The sequence below is a fragment of the Molossus molossus genome, unplaced genomic scaffold (genome assembly GCF_014108415.1).
Source record: "Molossus molossus isolate mMolMol1 unplaced genomic scaffold, mMolMol1.p scaffold_m16_p_1, whole genome shotgun sequence".
Lineage (NCBI taxonomy): Eukaryota > Metazoa > Chordata > Mammalia > Chiroptera > Molossidae > Molossus > Molossus molossus.
Window position 1 is genome coordinate 208086042 of NW_023425344.1, and position 22481 is coordinate 208108522.

Genomic DNA, 22481 nt, shown 5'->3' on the forward strand with positions numbered 1-22481 from the left:
GCATAGAGGACTTAGTCTTCAGAAATGGAATTTTCTAAGATTCACTTCTTGTTGTACACTTCATTCAAGACAGGCCAAAAGAATTCAAATGCAGGAAAAAAAAAAGACAAAGGTTCTTTATACAAAAAAGAGGTTGAATGTTTATAATCTGTAATATCTCTTTTCCAAAATTAGCTTTATCTCCTCCTAAAGTCCGGTAGGTCCCTTCAGCAGTGTGTCTCAATCCTCTTCTAACCTTCCCACACACCTGGGGGTGGCCAGGGCTGATGACCAGTTTCAAGTGGCTGACAACTTAGGGTTCTGAAACAGAAAAACAAGGTCAGAAAAAAGTCTACTTTTTATTATTACTACTACTATTATTATTATTTTGCTTTAAAGAGTCAATTCCAGAAATAAGTTTTTTTGTTTTTGTTTTTTATCCTCCCCTGAGGACATTTTTCCATTTTATGTTCAGGTAGAGTGGGAGGAAGAGAGAGAGAGAGAGAGAAAAAAAAACATCGCCGTGAAAGGGACATGCCAAGTGGCTGCCATTCCCATGACCAACCAGGGCCAGGGACAAACTACAACAGAGGTAGGTGCCCTTAGCGGGAACCAAACCTGGGTCTCTCTGGACCGCAGGCTGACACTCTAACTGCTGAGCCAAACTGGCCAGGGCCAGAAATAAGTTTTAAGAGCTGCTTTTCTCCCCTTAAAAATAATGTATTATCTGCAATTGCATGTAAATGATTGCTTTATTATTCTTCCTTCCTTGACAGGTTTATTTTTGTTCTTATATTTTGGCTAGTATTTCATTAGTTATACAACTATTGTACACCACAGTGTGTGATTACAGCTGAAGCTTTGATCAAATTTTGTTCAAGGAAACATACTCCTGAAGCTGGTTTTCTTGATTTAGTTTGTAAGCACCTTAATTGGAAAAAACATTGTCTCACATGCCCACCTTAAACCTGTATTCTGATCTGACAGCACACTTTGTACTTCTCATAATTTATCACTTTCTAACTTTAGATTATAAGTATCTATTTACATATCAATTTTTGCTATTATACTTGAAATTCCTGAAAATATCTTACTCATTTGTATGACCCACAAATACTGTTTAATTATAATCTGTTGAAATGAAATGAAACATATATAGCTGGCAGTGTTTATAAATTTAACATAGTATTATTGTTGTATGTTTACCTCTGGATTACTCCCAACTAGTCTGAAAGGGACCTTGCCAAAAGACTTTGCATTAGCAGTTTTAGAAGAGCACCTATTATGTAGGAGGCATTCAGTGTATGAATGAATGAATGAATGAATGCAATGAAAATACTAAAGAGTAATTCTGTGATCCAATGAGCGGTATGGCCGACAGTAGAAATTCTACATATACTATTCTCTGCATGCCCTATCAAGAAGGCGAGGAAAACAAGAGAAAACTGACTTGGAAAACATGAGGTCAGTGGCTTTTCAGCTGCTTTCTGCCTATTGTACAACTAGGAAGCTGACAATAAAGTTTATTTGAGCGTCAACGTGCCCCGACGTGGCCCCGCCTCCTCAGCCGAAGCTGCGATTGGTGGGCATTCGCCGGCGGCCGCCTTTCTTAAGCCACCATTGGTGAAGGCGCCGTCGTTTCGGAACGTCCAGGCGCCTGCCCGCCCCTCGCCGCGTCGCCGGTAGCTTCCCAGCTCGCGGCCGCCGCTCCTCTCCTGTGCGCTCCCGGCCGAAGCCTGGGGGACTAGAGCGAGAAGCCGGAACCATGTTCCGACGCAAGCTGACGGCCCTCGACTACCACAACCCCGCGGGCTTCAACTGCAAAGGTGAGGCGGTGGTCCCCGCACCCCGCACCCCGCACCCCGCTGGTGGCCGAGCTCTCAGCGCCCCCATCCGGGCTCTCTACCCGGACTCTCCGCGGCCCTGTTTCCCTGAAGGGCCCGGCCGCGCTGCCCTCCCGGCCTCCAGGCACCTGTGCTTCCCGCAGCCCCCCCCCCCCCCCCCGGCCACGCCCGGCCTATGGAGCCCCCTCACCCGCTCCTGCCTCGGCTCGTCACTTTCTGCAGGTGCTAAACTCCAAACACCCCCCTCAACTCCCAGCGCCGCAGCACACCAGAGATAAAATACTCGCTTTCTAACTTCTCCCTTCGATTCCATGGTTTCCCTGTAATTGGGCGGTACCTTGAGCTCCTGCTGTGGGCTAGTGCGGAGCTGGAAACTGAGGGAGATGCTGGGTAATTGGAAGACTGGTTGACTGCCCGCCAGGAACTGATCGGGTGAGGGTGGGTGTGGGAGTTTGGGGTCGAGACGGTACCTAATGAACCCCCAGGCCGAGTGTTGGAGTAGGCGATGTAGTGACGGGCTAATACCTTGTGTGAGGTCGTGCACAAAGTTGATAGCAGACAAATGGGGCAGTTGAATTGTGAATACAAAGGTGTTTGGGATTTTACAGCATTAAAATTTTTTTTAAGTATTGACATTGCTACCCACTGTTACTTAACTGTTGTCCACCAGTATATATTTCCTTCTGTAGTTCTTAGCCTGTGTAGACCTGTAAGTTTGAAAGTGATCCGTGTACAGCCTGGGTTACTCAGATCGTTGTATAGTTCTCAAGACTGCATAATGGAAGCTTGAATTTGAAAGAGAAAATAATTTCTCAGCAGGATTAACGGGGTTCTGTTGATCTGCTTAGAAGTATAGTAATGTACAGAATCTTGCTTTTCTACTTTCCCTTTTATTGAACAAGAAAGGGTCAGTGCATTTGCCTTTTATTGAACAAGAAAGGGTCAGTGGCAACAGCTTAGATCAGGATTTGAATCTTTGAGCCTCAGTTTTTCTCATCTGTGAAAAGGGAGGTATTACCTCCCTCAAAAGCGTGTGGAAAGGTGAAATGAAACATGTATTTTCTCTTTTGTGCACTTAATGTGCTGTAACAGTGACAATAGTATCTTCTTTCTGTTTTGGCATTTAATTTTTGTCCTTTATTATTACTTTGCTATAAATTTAACCTTGCCTCATCCCTCACTCCAAAGGAACTAGAATAATAACACTTACATAGCCAAAACGATCTGCCAAACACTGTTTTTAATCTTATTTCATTTCATTTTCATAGCAACCCTGTAAGGTAAGCCCTGTTATTACCCTCATTTTGTAACTGAAGAATCTGAGGCACAGAAAATGTAGGTGATTAGCCCAAGTTCACACAACTACTAAGTGTTTGAATTTAGGCCAAGATATGAGCAGAACATTTTAAATCTGTTGATCCAGAGTCTGCACTTTCAATTCCTACTTCGAGCAGCTCAATTAACTTCTTATTTTAGAGTTAAAAGTTCCACGAGACCATTTATTCATGACGAAGGAAGTGCTTCTAGTAATTTATATGGTCTTTTTGTTGCAGATGAAACAGAATTTAGAAACTTTATTGTTTGGCTTGAAGACCAGAAAATCAGACACTACAAGATTGAAGACAGAGGTAATTTAAGAAACATCCACAGCAGTGACTGGCCCAAGTTCTTTGAAAAGGTAATGAATTAGAAAGTAAAATTACAAGGAGCTTGTCTAAAAATTATATGTAGACAGACAAGCTTAAAATTGCTTTGTTCTTTTAAAATAAAGATAATGATCAGGGTGCTTCCTCCACCCTGGGAGTGTTTCAGGCATTTCCCGTCTTGGCCCTGCTGCTTCCAGGCCACTGTAGAGCGGAGAGCCATGTGGCCTTAAGCAGCCACATGGCCCATGGCCGTGTGGATCCCACAAGCAATGGACTGCATCTGGGAACACAAGCTAAGCTAGCCAGATGCTGGACTGGACCGTACTTTAACATGGAGCAGAAATTCTGGGCAGTGGCTTTAATTCTGGCCCTGATAAAGACACGATTGGACTTCTCCATGGCAAGATGGACATAGATAGGACCTTGGAGGGAAACCCCCTTAATTTTACATCATTAATAAAGCTTTCCACAAAGCCCTAATAAAAAAAATAATAATGATCAGTGTTAGAAGAGCTGGATTTCAGGATTTAACTTTCTTTTTAGAGTATTAGATAAAAATATTTTGTCTGGAAACACTGTGAGGTTTCTTAAATAAACAATGACATTCATATATTCTGTAAATGGTAAAAATGGCAAAATAAGAATTTTTACATTAGATTAAAAATGGAACAATAATACTTATATTATTTTTTATGAATCCTCACCCGAAGATATTTTTCCATCTATTTTCAGACAGAGTTGGGAGGGCAAGAGAGAGAAACATAGATTGGTTGCCCCCCGCATGAACCCAACCAGGGCCAGGGACTGAACTACAACCAAGGTATGTGCCCTTGACTGGAATCGAACCCATGACTCTTGGGTCTGTGGGCCTACGCTCTAAGCACTGAGCCAAACCGGCCAGGGCAATAATACTTATATTAAAATAAGACATAAACGAAGGTTGTTTTGATCACGATTATATTTAACATACACATGTCCCTCATTGTGTACAATCGAAATAAACATAAAAAGCCCTGTATTATATCTTATTTTTGTGGCTAGCATAATTTTTATATTGACTTAATTTAATTTTAATAACACTTTTGCAGAAAAAGAATTGTTTCCAAATTAGAATAACCATCACCTTTTACATATCATTACTTATAGTAAACAGTTTCATTGGCTATATACTTTAATGAGTAAGGTATTTTCCTTTAAAAATAGGAAAAAGACCAAATTTTTCATTTGTTGGAGCAAAGTGATTAGGGTACCTAACTTCCTCCTTAGAATCAGAGATTGTATGAATTAGGGGATTGTGTAAGTTACATACTAGCTCTATGACTGTGGGCAAGTTTATTAACCTTTCTGTGTCAATGTTTTCATCAATAAATGGGCATAATAGTGGTACTTATTTCTTAGGGGTGGCATGTGTTGTTAATCAGTGATAATATACCTGTTTACAGAGTTGCTGGCCCACAGTAAATGCTATATCCTTATTCCACAGCCTCTATTGCTGTCATTGCTGCTACTAGATTATTTTCCTTTGTTCTTAAAATGTATTTTTGAAAACTTTTATAGGCTTCTTTAACTTTTGAAATACATTAGTAGGATTTTATATTTGTTCATGTTACATCTTATGATCAGTTCTTATGTACAAGACTGTACAAAGTTCCACATGTAGGAAGGGTATTTGAAGAAGTCAGTAGTCCCTTCTTATCTGTGGTTTCACTTTCAAGGTTTCAGTTACCCGTAGTCAACCACTGTCCGAAATATTAAATGGAAAATTCCAGAAATAATCCATTAATTTTAAATTGTGCTCTATTCTGAGTATCACGGTTACATTTAATGATGTCCTGCCCTGTCCCAGAGGTAAATCATCTCTTTTCCCAGCGTATCCACACTGTATATTCTACTCACCCATTACGTACTCACTTATAAGTCTCGGTTATCAGATCAACTCTCATGGTATCACAGTACCTGTGTTTAAGTAACCCTTATTGACGGAAGGTCATTGGTAGTCTAATGCTACATCATCATGCCTATGTTGTTTATCTCACTTCATCTCATATAGGCATTATATCATTTCACATCATCACAAGAAAAGGTTAAGTACAGTGTAAGATTTTGAGAGAGAGAGACCACATTCACATAACTTTTGCAGTATATTGTTATAACTGTTCTATTTTATTAGTTATTGTTAATCTCTTTAAATTTTTTTTTTTATTGATTTTAGAGGGAGGAAGGGGGAGGAGAGAGAGATAGAAACATTGATGAGAGAGAATATCAGTTGGCTGCCTCCTGCATGCCCCCCACTGGGGATTTGGCCCACAATGTGGGCATGTGCCCTTACCAGGAATCAAAGTGTAGTGACCTTTTGGTGCATGCGTTGACGCTCAACCACCGAGCCACACCTGCCAGGCAGTTATTATTAATCTCGTACTGTACCTAATTTATAAATTAAGCTACCATAGGTGTGTACATGTAGGGGAAAACTAGTATTTGTAGGGTTTGGTATTATCCTAGGTTTCAGGCATCCACTGAGAGTCTTGGAACATGTTCCCTGTGCATAATTTGAGACTGCTATATAAATTTCTGGTAAAAAACACCCAAGGCCTGGCCATATGGCTCAGTTGTTTGGAGCATAGTGCCAGATACCAAAAAGGTTGCAGGTTGGATCCCCAGTCAGGGTATGTGTGAGAAGCAACCCATTGATGTTTCTCATGTTGATGTTTCTCTCTCTCTATTTTTCTCTCTTTCCCCACCCCTCTTCTCTCTCAAAATCAATTTTAAAAATATATATCTCCTCTAGTGAAGATTTTAAAAAAAGAAGCCCATCCTGGCTGGTGTGTGTCACCAGTTGAGCTTCAACCTATGCACCAAGTGGTCGCCGGTTCGATTCCTGGTCAGGGCACATGCCCAGGTTGTGGGCTTAATCCCCAGTGGGGGGAAAGCAGGAGGTGGCCAGTCAATGTTTTCTTTCATCGATGCTTCTATCTCTCTCTCCCTCTCCCATCCTCTCTCTAAGATCAATAAAGAAAAAAATATATATATATTTATATATTTATATATATATATATATATAGAGAGAGAGAGAGAGAGAAGCCCCAAAGTAACAAAGTAGGATAACTTAAAGATAGTTCTATTGGAACTTAAATACACATTCAAACAGATGTTCTCTTTCATATTGTTCTCTCTAGAATGGTGATGTCATTGCTTAAAGCATATTTGGAACTTCTTTTGGAATTACTTTTAGATCATGAGACATCTTTTGAATATTCTTAGTATTGACAATTTTTAAATTTTGAAGGTGGATTTACTTTATAGATTATGACCAAATCTTGTGAATGAGATGTGGGTTTTTGTTTGTGTTTTTTAAGCCAGGGGATAAAACTTTTGGTTAAAAAATGAGGTGTAACTTAAAAGTGTTGATTAATTATTCCCAAAGGATTTCCAAAAGGGAGTTCAGAAGTTTGAGTAGTAGCATTGTTGCTGGAATTAGATTTTAAGCTCCTAAGAGACTCATTTGAAGGATAATACTGATTTCGATACACAGCTTCTTTATTTTATTTATTAACTGTTTGGTTGCATTGTACATGTAGTTACATGGCTTACTCTCTTCAGTGCATTTCCATAATATGAAAGCTAAGGTTAAGATAATAATTGCTTTATTTTTATATTCTCCTTTTTAGAGTCCTTTTTATTTAATTGCTCTATGTGTATTGAGACCTTGAAATCAGAAAATTTAGATTCAGGTCCCAGATCTAAGTTTCTAATTGTTCACAAGTGTTAACCTCTCTAGGCCTCAGTTTTCTTTTCTATAAAATGAGGAAGTTATTCTAGATCAGTGGTACCCTACCTGGAATCTTCAAAAGAAAAATTTCAAAAAGCATGATGGGAAATACTTCACTTAAGGTGGTACACTTAAATATTGTAAGAAATTCATTGAGATCCAAACTAAGGTATCTTTCAGTTTTATCATTTTTTTATTCTGTGACTTTACAGTAATCATGAAAGTAATTGCTTTTTCCTTTCACAGTATCTTACAGATGTTAACTGTCCTTTCAAGATTCAAGATCGACAAGAAGCAATTGACTGGCTTCTTGGTTTAGCTGTTAGACTTGAATATGGAGATAATGGTATGTTTTATGAGAATGTGTGTTTTAAAGAGGAGAGGAAAGATGGGAAAGGAGTGTAAAAATGTAGGGAACCACCAGTTTGTGTTTTGTCTTACTTTACTTTTGATTCATTTTAAGTTTTATATGTATCTTCATGTTCCTTTTCAGCATCTATTTAAAAACTTACTTTTTTGGGAACCATTCTTCTGTGTCTAGTACTTACCCCCACCCTCCCAAATTGTCTGGGAAAGAATTTTCTTTTCTAAAATTAGAGTCTTTTTATTGTCATACAAAGTTAAAAGCACTGTTTTTCATTGGTATTTAGATTTTGTTGTTGTTGTTGTTTAGAATTTAAAAATGATGCCCTGGCCGGTTTGGCTCAGCTGTTGAAGCGTCGGCCTGCGGACCAGAGAGTCCCAGGTTCAGTTCCCACTAGGGGCACGTACCAAAAAAAAAAAAGAATTTAGAAATGATGTCTTCTGGAGAAAGCTAATTGTGATTGTCTTCTCAGAAAGTAGTGGTAGAGTTCAAATTTGCCTACTTTCACAGCCTGTACCTTGGCCTTTCGAGTTGAATAGTAGTTAGTGTCTCACAATTGATTGGATTTCAGAATGTTGGTTGCAGCAGGTAATTTCACAAGACGGAAACATATGTCTAATGTCAATATACACTATAGGCCAAAATATATTTATTACTTATATATAAGTAATGTCATTTTATTACAGATACAGATATAATTGGAATCTTTTGAATGTTAGTATATATAGGAAAAAAAATTTTTTGTCAATAAATTAGTTTTCCTTTTCGTTAGATCATTTAAATGCAAGCAAGATCCAATTATCTTATCATAATTCTATCTTCTGTGTTTGTTTGTTTGTTTGTTTTATCCTCACCCGAGGACAGTTTTCCATTTTTTGTTCAGGTAGAGTGGGAGGGAGAGAGAGGAACAGAGAGAGAGAGAGAAACATTGACGTGAAAGGAATACATCGAGTGGCTGCCACCCGCACAACCGACCAGGGCCGGGGACAAACCGCAACCCAGGTACTCGCCCTTAGCGGGAACTGAGCCTGGGTCTCTCAGGACCGCAGGCCGACGCTCTAACCGCTAAGCCAAACCGGCCAGGGCTATCTTCTGTGTTTTATATTGTCCTCTCTTATGGAACTGTCAGTTCCAGTTTTCTTAATTATTTGTTTTTTAAGCCTTTTTTTGATATCTTTGACTTCTCCTTTTTTCTTCTCATTCTGACAACATCTATCTTTTCCCATGTCTATTGTGTCTTTTCCCTTCCCACTAGTGCCTTAATTCAGTCCCTTGTTCTACTGAGATTATTGTACTATCTTTCATACTGGTCTCTTAGCATCACCCTCCTCTGTTCTCATCTGCATGGCCCATCAAGCTAACTTTTTAAAATATAAATCTGTTTTAGAATGCTATGCTCGGTTTCCAAAAAACATATCCTGTTATATTCAGAAGCATCATTGGTTTTCCATTTTCTACAAAAGGGACTCTAGGCTGGCTTCTTATCCTGGTATTCAAGGCCTTTGATAATTGGTGTCCATCCAGTATTCACATACTTGATATCCCAGTCAAACTAGAATAATGCTGGTTCCTGTTTAGATCTCTTTTCTTTTCTACCCTCAGTTTCTTGGCTTACATTTTCCTTTGACGAATGTGCCATTTCACTCTCTTCTCTGCACATCTAAGTCCTGCTCATCCTTGTAAGATCCAGCACAAATGCCAATTAGTATTTCCTTCTGAACTATCATAGCTTTCAACTGTTTCTTTTAAGTTATTCACTTTCCATTTTCTTATGTTTTATTTGCCCCACTAAATTGTAAGCTCATACTCAGTTTTGTTTCCTACATGGTACTGTACCTCTGTTAGTCTGCTATTGCTGTTGTAACAAATTACCACAAACTCAGTAACTTAAAACACAGTGTATTATTTTACAGTCTTGGAGGTCAGAAGTACAACATCTGTCTTACTGAACTTAAATGTCAGGCCATTGATAGGTTCTCTTCGGAGGTTCTAGGGGAAGAGCCATTTCTTTGTCTTTTTCTATCTTCTGTAGGTTGCCTGCATTCCTCGACTCTGCCTCTTTTTATCTTTGCATCTAAGAGCATAGCATCTCAGTCTTTTCTGTGACTCTTATTTCCATTGTCACATCTCATGATCATCCTGCCTCCCTCTTATAAGGGTGCTATGATTACATTGGGCCCACCTGGATAACGTCTGCAAAGTCCCTTTTGCCATGTAAGGTAACATTCATAGGTTACAGGGATTGGGAATATGGGAGAGTGGGCATTTATGATTCTGTTTGCACAGTACCTGACATAGTTTCTTGCATATAATAGATGAATTTTAATGTTCGGCAAATGCCATATATGAATGTTCACATATTCTAATTTGGAGCACCAACCAACTTTAGATTTAAATTTCAGAAACCTTATGGCAGAAATGTTAAAAGCTCCAGGCCACCCCCCACCCCCCACTTCCCTAATTTTAATTTTGAATGTTAGTTTAAAAATAAATGTTGTGATCATAAGCCTTGGTGGCATTAGTTGAATTTTAGGACCTTTAGGAAAGTGATTATTCTGGTTTGAGTTGGTAAACTCTGTTAGTTCATTTGCAACAAAATATTCTCCAGCTTTTTGACAGTGTTTTTCAGCTATTCTCAAATGAAATTGTAGTCACATCTAATCTATTTCTGTTTTACTTCTATTTATTCCATTTGTGCCATTTTTATAATATTTTAACTTACTTTACCTAGGTATCATGTATCCCTGCAGTTGACTTTAATTCTTAAATACAATTATTTCTCAGTAATATAGCATGGTTAACATGGTATTTTTTAAATAAAATAATTAGACTAAGGTTGTATCTGAAATACATTTTTTGATATTGAAATTTATTGAATTTTAGCTGAATTATAGTTAAAAGGTAAATTATATCAAAAGTATATTAAAAGTCAAAACTAGAAAACAAGGTTTTGTGTAATCTTAAAATTCAGAATTGTAAGAACAGACTTTGGCCACAGGGCTTAAAAGTAGTAATACTGTTCCTTATTAGTAGAAGGCACTGTTGTTCTTTTGTGGTTTTACATTAACTCATTGCATTCTTCTTGACTTGTAAGTTACTTAAAATTTTCATTGTTATTGGATTAGGCCATTGTGAATTTTTATTGTGCTTCAGTATTTTTAAAGCATTTTGCTAGCTTGTCAGTTAAAGTGATTAAAATCTGACTTAAGCCCTGCCCTGTGGCTCAGTAATTGAGTGTTGCCCCATGGACTCAAGAGGTCCAGATTCCCATTCAGGGTATATGCCTGGGTTACGGGCTGGATCCCCAGTAGGGGGTGTGCAGGAGGCACCCAATTGATGTTTCTCTCTCTCCCTTCCTCTCTCTAAAAAAATCAGTAAAAACACATTTAAAAAAAAATCTGACTTAAATTTCTTTTAATTTTTTTTATTAAGATTTACAGAAAAATTTCAAGAAACAGTACAAAGAATTTTCTCATACATGTTTTGCAAATATTAACATTTAATTTATTTGCTTTCTTCTTTATAATATACATAGATAACTTTTTCTAAACCATTTGATATTAATGTAATAATGCACATTTCCAAAATGTATGTAACTACAGGACAGTTACCAAAATCAGAAAATTAACTTTGATTCAATACCCTTCTCTGTAGCTGTTACTTATATTTTACTAATTGTCTAAATAATATTCTTTTTTTTTTCTTTTTGAGGATAAATTATTTTTTTTAAATCTTTATTGTTGAATGTATTACAGATGTTCCTCATTTTTCCCCCATTGACCCCCTCCTTCCCACTCCCGCCCCCCTCCCGCCTTTTACCACACTATTGTCTGTGTCCATTGGTTATGCATTTAAGTTCTTTGGTTTATTTCTTCCCACCTCCCCAACCCCTTTACCTTTGAGGTTTGTCAGTCTAGCAATGAATTTGTACTTCTTAATCCCTTCAGCTTTTTCACCCATTCCCCCAACCCCCTTCCCATCTGGCAGCCAACAAAATGTTCTCTGTATCTATGAGAATGCCTCTGCTCTGCCTGTTCACCTTGTTTGCAGATTCCGTTGTCGATAGATATGCATTGCCATTTTGTTTGTTCATATATTTTGTCGTCTTCTTCAGAAAGACCCTTCATCATTTCATACAATAACAGTTTGGTGGTGATGAACTCCTTCAACTTTTTCCTTTCTGGGAAACTCTTTATATGGCCATCGATTCTAAATGACAGCTTTGCAGGATAGAGTGATCTTGGTTGTGGGTTCTTCCTTTTCATCACTCTGAATATTTCTTGCCACTCCCTCTGGCCTGCAAAGTTTCTTTTGAGAAATCAGCTGACAGCCTTATGGGAACTCCCTTGTAGGTAACTAACTGCTTTTCTTGTGCTGCTTTTAAGATTCTCTCTTCGTCTTGAACCTTTTGCATTTTGATGATGATGTGTCTTGGGTGGGCCCCTTGGGGTTCATCTTGTTTGGGACTCTCTGTGCTTCCTGGATTTGTACGTCTGTTTCTTTCACCAAGTTAGGAAAGTTTTCTGTCATTATTGTTTCAAACAGGTTTTCGATTTCTTGTTCTTTCTCTTCTCCTTCCGGCACCCCCAAGATGCTAATGTTGGCACGCTTGAAGTTGTCCCAGAGGCTCCTTACACTATCCTCATTTTTTTGGATTCTTTTTCTTTTTGCTGTTCTGATTGGGCGTTTTTTGCTTCCTTATATTCCAAATCAGTGGTTTGCTTCTTGGATTTACGTCCTCTACTATTGAATCTGTGTAAATTATTCTTTATTTCAGTTAATGCCTCCTTCATTTCTGACTGTGCATCCATCATTTCTGACTGGTCCTTTTTTATGCTCTTGAGACCCTCACTAAGTTCACTGAGATTCTCACTAAGTTCATTGAGCATCCTTATAAGCAGTATTTTGAACTCAGCATCTATTAGGTTGCTTATCTTTATTTCGCTTAGTTCTTTTCTTGGGGTTTTGTTCTGTTCTTTCATTTGGGACCTGTTTCTTTGTCTCCTCATTTGGGCTGCCTCCCTGTGTTTGTTTCTATGTATTACTTAACGAGAGGAATGGGTCTATCTGAGACCAGATGCTGCTTGTTTGGAAGAATTTAGGAAAACCTGAAGCAGGATACATGACAGGCCAATCCTATGGTTAAGCAACTGATAGTAGCTTGGGTGGGTCTGAAAGTTGGGTGGGGCGGGGCAGGGCCTCAGGGAATCATGAGGGTGGGGCTACCAGTGTGAGCCAGGTTGCTGGAATCCCAGATATGGCGGCTGTCTGCCGCCCCAGGGAAGGGCTCACCAAAGGAACAAAGGCCTCATACAGCACGTTTGTCCCAGAGAAAGCCCCCTCTCCAGCCAGCCCTGGCTCTAGCGCCGAACAGCTCAGTTCTTACCTGTATGTCTCTGGCGCCCCTCGAGCTGCCTCCCCTCCAAGCTTAGAGGGAGAGAGTCTGATAAGTCCGTGTGCGGGTCCTTTAAGGAGCTGCCTGGGGCTCCAGCCGCGTCAGCTTCCCTGAGCCTCAGTTCCTGCTGGTTTTTCCGGCCAGAAGTTATGGGGACTTCTCTTCCTGGCACTGGAACCCTGAGCAGGGCACCTGGTGTGGGACGGGGACCCCTCAGTCCTCAGGGAGGACCTTCCCAGCCGAGGTATCCTCCTGATTTTTATCAGCCACACGTGGGTGTGGGACCAGCCCGTCGCCTCTGCGCCTCCTACCAGTCTCGATGTGGCTGCTGCTTTAATTCCGTAGTTGTAGGATTTCCATTCAGCTTGATCTCAGGCGGTTTTGAATGATGGTTGTTCTGCAGTTTAGTTGTAACTTTGATGTAGTTGTGGAAGGACGCGATACCGTGTTTACCTACGCTGCCATCTTGACCGGAAGTCTCTAAATATTCTTTATACCAAAACAAAAATGCAATTCTTGATCATGTGTTGCATTCATTTGTTATGTCTCTTTAGTCTCCTGTAATCTGGAAAAGTTCCTTAGCCTTTATGACACTGACATATTTTTATAGAATGTTCCTCAGTTGGGGTTTGTCTGATGTTTCCTCATGATTAGATTTAGGGTTTGTACTTCTGGTAAGAGTAACACAGAAGCAATGTTGTGTTCTTTTAAATGCATGATGTCAGGAGGCATGTGTTAGTGATATGTCCCATTATTGGTCCTATTTCTCTGATCCCTTGGTTAAGGTTTCTCATTTCTAAAGTTACTATTTTCCCTTTGTTGGGGAACTATGTCTGTTGTTGGGAGATATTTTGAGATGATGTCAATATGCTTTTGCTTTTCAAACTTTCCCCCAAGCTTTAGCATCCATTTAATGATTCTCATCTGAGTCAATTATGTTAATAATGATTGCCAAATGATGTTTTTCTAATTCTATTATTCTTTCTACAATTATTTGTTGGCTTTTTATGTTAAGGAGGAACTTTACTGTCTTTCCAATTTGTTTGTTTATTTAAATCAATGTGGATAATGTGCATTCTTAATTTCCTCAGTGAGTCGTAGTCTTTTTTTGTGATGGTGTATTTTGATGTTTACACTGTTCTAGATGGCCAGTGGGAGCTCCTTTAAGCTAACTCCTGTCTGATTTAAATTTTAAAGCTTTTGTTTTTCCCTCGTTTCATTAGTAAATAAATGATATAAGCATTATGACCAAAGATAGCATTTTGGACATTAAGTTCAGTGTATTATTAAATATTTCAAGTAATAATTACAAACTCTGCCTTTGGAATTCTGGCTTTCAAAAGTTTAGGTTTGTATATGATGGTATATTTGAAGTGCTGATTTTTTTAGAAAGCAAAGTTTTTTGATTCTGTGTACAGCATTCAAAAGATTTGGGAAGAAACTTACTTTTTAGTGAGTTTGCATTTAATATCATGTAACTTACATTTACCCTTACCAAGTTTAAGAGGAAGCTGTAAAGGCATACTTACTCTGCTAACATTTAGATAAATGTTTGAAATGTATTACTTTGTTTTTTCTTTTCTTTATTGATTTTTAGTGACAAGAAGGGAGAGGGAGAGAGAGAAAAATTGATGAGAGAGAACATCAATTGGCCACCTCCTGCATGCCCCCCACTGGGGATTGGGCCCACAACCTGGGCATGTGCCCTGACCGGGAGTCAAACTGGCAACCTCTTGGTGCGTGGGTCGACGTTCAACCACTGAGCCACACTGGCTGGGCTGAAATGTATTACTTTTAAAGATGTTAATGAAAAGATATTTGTGTAAGGTATTCAGTAATCATTTTAGCTTAATCAGAAAGCTATAATCACATTGTCTTAAAAATGTTTTTATTGATTTTTTTTTTCTTTAGAGAGGAAGGGGGAGAGAGAAACATTGATGTGAGAGAGAAACTTTGATCCACTGCCTTCTGCACACCCCCTATTGGGGATCAAGCCCACAACCTAGGCATGTACCCTGACCAGGAGTTGAACTGGAACCTCTCAGTCCATAGGATAATGCTCAATCTACTGAGCCACACTTGTCGGGCTTCTGTTAGATTTTTTTTTTTTTTTTTTTTTTTTTAATCCTCACCCGAGGACATTTTTTTGTTTTTTGTTCAGGTAGAGCGGGAGGGAGAGAGAGGAACAGAGAGAGAGAGAGAAACATTGATGTGAAAGGGACACATCGAGTGGCTGCCACCCGCACGACCGACCAGGGCCAGGGACAAACTGCAACCGAGGTACTCTCCCTTAGCGGGAACCGAACCCAGGTCTCTCAGGACCGCAGGCCGACGCTCTAACCGCTGAGCCAAACCGGCCAGGTCTGTTAGATTTTTTTTAATAGCAAAAATAAGTTGATTGGATGAGTTGTCTTATAATAACCAATTTGGCTCAGATTCAATAAATAAAGCAATGATTGTTTTACCTTAAGTTGAAGTTTTACAAAGTGCATTTTTGCCTATTTTTACAGCTGAAAAATACAAGGACTCAGTAGCTGATAATACAAAAAATGCTGACAATGCAGCTAAAAATGCAGAGCCATTGATCAACTTGGATGGTAAGTACAGTAGACCCCTTTATCCAAAGCTTCACTTTCCATGCTTTCAGTAACCTGTGGTCATCTGCTCTCCAAAAATACCAAATGGAAAGTGTCAGAAGTAAACAATTCACTTTAAATTGCACACCATTCAGAATAGCATAATGAAGTTTTGTGCTATCCTGCCTGGTCTCTGAATCAAGCCTTTGCTCAGCATATCCACACTCAAATCACTTAGTAGCCAGCTGGGTTATCAGATCAACTATCATGGTATGCCATTGCTTGTGTTCAGGTAAACCTTATTTTACGTAATGGCCCCAAAACACAAGAGTTGTGATGCTGGCAATTTAGATATGCCAAAGAGAAGCCGTAAAGTGCTTCTTTTAAGTGAAAAGATAAGGATGTATAGGAGGAACACATGTTATATATGGGGTTCAGTACTATCCTGGTTTTAGGCATACACGGGATCTTGGAGTGGATCTCCTTTGGATAAGGGGAGATGACTGTGTAAATGTATAAAAATGATCAACATTTTGAGTTTCTTAAATGTTTAGAATGAAGCCTGGGTTTACTTGATTTTAGTAGATTAAGAATGCTTCACACATGCAGCATTTGCGAGGATATTTTATTCTCTGATTTTTTTTATTGTATTTACAGTATGCTTTCTCCCTCTTGTAGTTGAATATCTGAATGTTAAAATGCTGTTTCATGATCTCATAGTAGTGTGGAGGTTTTGATTTGTATTTAATTATGGTGATGATTGTTTGCTCCTGGGAACGTAACATTTTTTCTAATCTAATGTGACACTATGAGAAAGTGGTAAAATTTTTTATAATTTTAAGTCCCAGATGTCTCTTCGTGGTTCTCCTTTTAAAAGTATAAAGAATCTTATTACTTAGATTATAATATGTTAAATAATTCTTTCACTGAATCATTGTGACCTATAATTTGACTTATCCTTATGAATTAATATTTGAGAACTTCAATATTTGAGAGCTGCTGCTTAGAGAGAAAGTTTTGGGAAAACTCGAAGAAGGGATCTGTGTATTAAAATAAATAGCTTTGGGAATAAATGTTAATTAAAAGTGCTGCATAAATGGGCCTTGCAGAAAAAGTTCATGTGAGTTAATTTAGTCATTTATTTGATTGTTCACTTTGGCTGATTAATAAGAAAACCATTGATCTCATCAGTGTACCTTACCTAGTTCATGCCCCTTACTGCTCAACAGTTTTAAATACTGAGATTTGTTGTTACTGGAAAATTTAAAATGCTTTTTATAAATTTATATGTTTACATATGTGTCAAATTATATTTGCAGAGCTCTAAGTTTTCATTTTAATCTTTTCTAGTTAATAATCCTGATTTTAAGGCTGGTGTAATGGCTTTGGCTAACCTTCTTCAGATTCAGCGTCATGATGATTACCTGGTAATGCTTAAGGTCAGTTTCATATTCTTGATTCTTGACAGAAACTGTATATATATATTTTTAAACTTCACTTTTAAACAATTAACTATTTTTGATATTTAAATTTATGGTTGAATGACTAAAATGTGGAGGAATGTGGGACATAAAGCAGATTCATCGTTTTTAGATTGTCTAATAACTAATATCAGAGTGTTGACTGTGTGCCTGCCACTATGCTTAAATCCTTTTGTAAAGATGATGTTATCCAATTCTCCCAACATTTAGAGGTAGATGTTAATATCTTTCTTTTTAATATGTATGAAGAAACACATAAAGAGAATAAATGTCCAAGATGACACACAAAAAAATGATACAGCCAGGCCCTGGCCAGTGTTCTTAGTGGTTAGAGCTTTGGCTCATGGACCAAATGGTTGTGAGTTTGTATTCCCAGTTAAGGGCATGTACCTGGGTACATGGGGGAGGGGCGCTTTTGGGAGGCAACCAATTGTTCTTGATATCTCTCTCTCTCCCCCTCCCCCTCCCTCCCTTCTTCCCCTTTTCCTTCCTCCCCTCCCTCTCCCTTTCTCTCTTCCACTCTCTAAAAATCAATGGAAAAAATGTCTTCACCTGAGAATATTTTTCTGTTTATCCTCAGATAGAGTGGGAGGGAGAGAAAGGGAGTGAGAAACATCAACATGAGAGGGACACATCTCTCATGTGCCTTCCACATGACCCCAACCAGGGCTTGCGACGAACCTCAAATGAGTTACGTGCACTTGGCTGGAGTCGAACTCCAGACTCACTGGTCTGCAGGCTGATGCTCTACTGCTGAGCCAAACCCGCCAGGGCAAGCCAATATTTTAATATCGGCACGCTGACCTTGTGGTTCCCACATTTCCTGTATCGCCCCACTTATGTTTAATCAGTCCCTTTAAATATTCATGGTCTGTATTCATTAAGATAGTGGAAAATACCAAATTAGTAATGGTGTATTTATTCAAAAATACATACTCCACAACCTCTTTGAGGGAGGAAAGAATCTCTCTGTCTTCCAAGTCACCCATCCTAAATAGGCCCTCAGTTCATACCTCTACTTCAGGGATCCCAGTGGTCTAAAAAATGTCTGTTATTTCTGAGAGGAAAAATGTACTCATACTTAAGAAGATTTATGCCAAGTAGTCGTTCGTGATAGTATAGTAGGGTCGGGGGAGGGGAGTGGTACTTAAGATACCAGACTTGAAAATTATTTTAGAAGTTTCTGATTTTTATGAGAAATTAAAGTTTTAGTTTCTCATAAAAATCTATACCTTGTGAATGTAAATTACTGTTAAACTATTTTGCAGTGAATTGAATAATTAAACTTTACTTTGCCCACAAGAGATTAAGCCATAATTTATTCCACTTTTTAGAATTGTATGTATTAAATAGCAGTTGTAACAAGGGGAAGACTGTTCTGTTTCTAGATTATTATAATTTTGTATGCTGAATCTGAATGTCAGTTTGGATTTTCTCAACTCAGATTGGATGCCAAGAGACAAAAAGTTGTATTTAGTGAAATTTAGCTCTTTCAAAGGCTTGTTCCTTACTCAGGCAATTATGTAAATTGCTTTGGAACAGTTCTATAATACTCATATGAGCTTTAATCATAAACTGGGAGGAGAAATACAATGTTAGCATTTTGAGGATACGTTTCATTACACTTTAAACACTCAGTGGAAAAAAGTAAAAGTCAGCTATAATCATAAGCTTAATAAAATTCTAATCCTAGCTGCATGATTGTCCCTTTGAGTTATTTTAAGATGCAAACAATACATAACAACATGGAAAACATTTTCATAGATTTGCCAAGTGTAAGAATCAGTATATTAACTGTTTTGACAACCAGACTGTTTATATTTGCAATCACTGTTAACGATTGGTTAAATTATTTTCAAATGTAGCATTAAATTTCCAGTTTTCATACTAATTTTTGAGTTGTAATTGACATCCATTAGTTAAAATTCCATATAAAATCCTTTTTGTTGTTGAGTCTGTGCAGATGCATGTATACACTGTGTTTGCTATAATAATATGCCTTGGTGATGAAAAAGAAAAAAACAATGTGTTCTGTAAAAGACCTGAAAACATTTTACTATAATTAAGTGAAAGAAGCAATGACAGTGTGTATGAGCCTGTGTGTCAGAGATCACATGTGTGTGCACATGTTTGCCTGAGTATGCTTGTAATTTAATAAGAGCCCTGGTAAGGAGACAAGGATCTGGTCCTAGTGATTATCTTCTGGAGGGATGGCTGAGGCTGGAGACCTACTTTTTACAATGTGTCCTTCTTCATTTAAAATATATTTTTTTTTTACCACACACATGAGTTACCTATTCAAAAAATGTTTTAAATTGTTTTAGGCATCATTCCACAGTGTTAAATATTAAATGTGAGAACTTTTATTACAGTTTTTGTTTCTAATTTTTAATCGGGAGTTTGTTAATGAACTAGGTAATTCTAACTATCAAACTGGGCATCCTTCTAATCTAGACTCATAGAAGAAAAGTTGAAAACTAAAAACAGTATTTTTGGGTTTCTTAGGCAATTCGCATTTTGGTCCAAGAGCGCCTGACACAGGAGGCAATTGCTAAAGCAAGTCAAACAAAAGAGGTATGTATTTTTTTTTTTTAATAAAGTCTAAAGTAATTATTAATGAGAGTTTCTTTTGATATTGTCATGGCTTTAAACTCTGCATTTTTCTGCTTAATATATCCATTCTACATTAGAACTGCCAAAAGAAAGGATAGCTTAATTCAAGGGGATTGAATTTGGTTTCTAAGCATATTGTATAGTCATTTTGAGTGAAAAATGAACTAATTGTTCATCTCCCTTCATACCTAAGATAAGCTACCAATAGTGTAAAATGAACTAATTGTTCATCTCCCTTCATACCTAAGATAAGCTACCAATAGTGTAAAATGAACTAATTGTTCATCTCCCTTCATACCTAAGATAAGCTACCAATAGTGTATCCAGCTGCCAGTATAAACCACTGCATGTACCTAGTTGAAGTTTATTTAAAAGAATGTGCTGTTGTGAAATTTACTGGGTTATTTTGACTAATTGCTGGGAAACAGGACACACCTTCTGTTAATAATTTTCTTTTTGACCTAAATCTTGCTCTCACTCTTTTTTCTTCAGAGATGTATCTTCTCATCTTTTCTGTTTCCTAGCATAAAACATAAGTAACTTGCATGAGGTCACCTAGTTGATAAGTGGTTGAGTTCAGGCAGTCTGATTCACGGTGGGTGAGGACAGGGTCTGTGTGTGGTGGTTTCCATGAGCTAGTTATATCCTAGGTGAAGGGGGATAGAGGGGCTATTAGAGTGTGAGGTTCAGGGTACAGGTGACTGAAACTCATCTTTGTAGAATGAGCAAACTACACCATAGCTAATTAGTAATTCTGGGATGTTTTTAGATGAACTGTACCAGAAATCTAAATATCCCTCAAGTCTCATTGACTGTGAGGCAGTACAGAGAATGTCCTCACGGGTTAGCAGCAGCTGCAGGTGTTTAAAGAGGCCCCTTCCTGCTATGCAGATGTTGCAGTGAATGCCTTTGGTGCAGCCACCATCCTGGACCCTGGCCCTTTTTTTGCCTCCCCCAGTTCCCCAGTGTCATTTGTCCTCTGACCCCATCTTTAACAAGGCCTGGCAGTGTTAAAAGGTTATTAATGCTAGGTAAGAGTCCTCCCCTCCCCTCCCCTCTGAAAGACATTCAGTTTCTTTTCAAGGTTCTTATTAGATTATTAACTGTGTATGAATCCAGCCACTGGAAATTGAGTTAAAGATCAGTCTGTTTCTCCCACACTATAGAACAGACAGTAAATTGTTCTGGTATAATAAATTTATTCAGTAAAGCTATGGTTTGGAAGGCAGTGCAAATGAGGACATAGCCAAATCACTGCTGCTGTTTGCAAAGTAACATTTAGTTTTATTTTCAGTGCTCCAAATCTTAGTTTTAATGTCATCTCAAAAGATACCATGACTAGCCATGTGATCATCTTCAGCCATATGTGTTCCTTGGTTGTTTGGCAGACAAAGGGTAAACAGAACATCTGGTACCAGCCTAACATAGAAAGCCACTCAGTACACTTCTCTTTAGTTTTGCTCACTGAATTTTCATGTCCGTTTATTATTAGCTATTTTGAAGCAGAATAGGCAAGAATGGAGTAGGCAAGAATGAAATACTGCAGCTTAGCATTTGTAGTATTGAAAAGTGTAGTGACTTTTTTACTGGTAATGAATTTATTCAGTATAATCAACAGAAAGTCTAGACTGCCTGTCCTTATCTTTATTTGATAGTTTGTGAACTCCATGTGGTTTGGCATCATCATAATCACCCTCTGTAGTATACCTAGATGCAGGTGTTGACTGGTTAGCTAAATGGTTTAGATTCTATTCATTTTCCTATCCTATTTCAAAGTAACTTCAAAATGAACTATTGAAAGTTAAATTATATGTAGATAATCTGGTAAAAATGCTGGCTGAAAAACTATATTTTAGATTTATACAATTTGCAAAAACAAATTAATGTGCTCAGAAATAAACCTGCTTGAGGAAAGCAATATTAAAAGTAGTCCTATTCTATTTGCCCTGTACACCGCTGCTTACTGTAGGTAAAATGGAACAATAGCAGCCCTGCAGTGACAGGGACACTGCAACAAAATGGAGCTATTTTATGTGCCTGTCTTAAAGGATTGGATGGGTTATGGAACTAGCTTTCCACTACCTTGAAAGGCCATTTTCTAGAGAATTCTCATTCCCCTTACTACTATGACTAAAAGGGTTAAAATAACAAAATAGCTAGCTGCTTTTCAGTTTTAGATGAGAAAAGAACGTGATACTTAACTATAGTCTCATTTTGTCCTTTTTTTTTTTAAGGGATTGCCTGTTGCTTTAGACAAGCATATTCTTGGTTTTGACACAGGAGGTAAGTGGTTTTGTTCAAATTACTTTTAGAGACTTGATGAACATTTGGAGGAAATGAATGAGTAAATTGTCTTAAATACAAAAGATACTGATTAATGCTATGTTTCTTATAAATAGATGCAGTTCTTAATGAAGCTGCTCAAATTCTGAGATTGCTGCATATAGAAGAGCTCAGAGACCTACAGACAAAAATTAATGAAGCCATAGTAGCTGTTCAGGCAATTATTGCCGATCCAAAGACAGACCACAGACTGGGAAAAGTTGGAAGATGAACATTTTAGGATTTCAGCCTCTTGCCTACTTAGTACAGTTGGGAACAATGCACGCCCTGGTATGTGTTTTGAAATCAAACACCACATTTTTAAGGGAAGAATCCCAGAAAATTAACTATGTTTTAGAGATTTACCATCATTTCTTTTTCTTTAATAAAGTTTGGGAAAGTAGATTTTTTTGGACTGTGTGTTACATTTAATTAATCTGCTTCTTCCTTTATGATTAAGGTACATGCCATCCCCCAACTTTGTTATAGAAA

At 38.0% G+C, this 22481-nt stretch overlaps 1 protein-coding gene across 1 annotated transcript; it reads left to right on the plus strand.

The window, feature by feature from the left end:
* The first annotated feature begins 1575 nt into the window (after positions 1 to 1575).
* Positions 1576 to 22394, plus strand: RTRAF (RNA transcription, translation and transport factor). The gene is made up of 8 exons (XM_036271597.1): positions 1576 to 1805; positions 3377 to 3501; positions 7485 to 7584; positions 15508 to 15594; positions 16924 to 17012; positions 19560 to 19628; positions 21902 to 21950; positions 22067 to 22394. The coding sequence occupies exons 1-8, from the start codon at positions 1745 to 1747 to the stop codon at positions 22219 to 22221; spliced, it is 735 nt and encodes a 244-aa protein (XP_036127490.1). The 5' UTR covers positions 1576 to 1744; the 3' UTR covers positions 22222 to 22394.
* The last annotated feature ends 87 nt before the right edge of the window (positions 22395 to 22481 follow it).

What these genes read in the sequence shown, in the direction of transcription:
- RTRAF (XM_036271597.1), top strand. Translation starts at nt 1,745, where the DNA reads ATGTTCCGACGCAAGCTGACGGCCCTCGACTACCACAACCCCGCGGGC. An exon ending in CGCGGGCTTCAACTGCAAAG is followed by an intron (nt 1,806 to 3,376) that starts GTGAGGCGGTGG and finishes TTTTTGTTGCAG; the next exon opens with ATGAAACAGAATTTAGAAAC. An exon ending in GGCCCAAGTTCTTTGAAAAG is followed by an intron (nt 3,502 to 7,484) that starts GTAATGAATTAG and finishes TTCCTTTCACAG; the next exon opens with TATCTTACAGATGTTAACTG.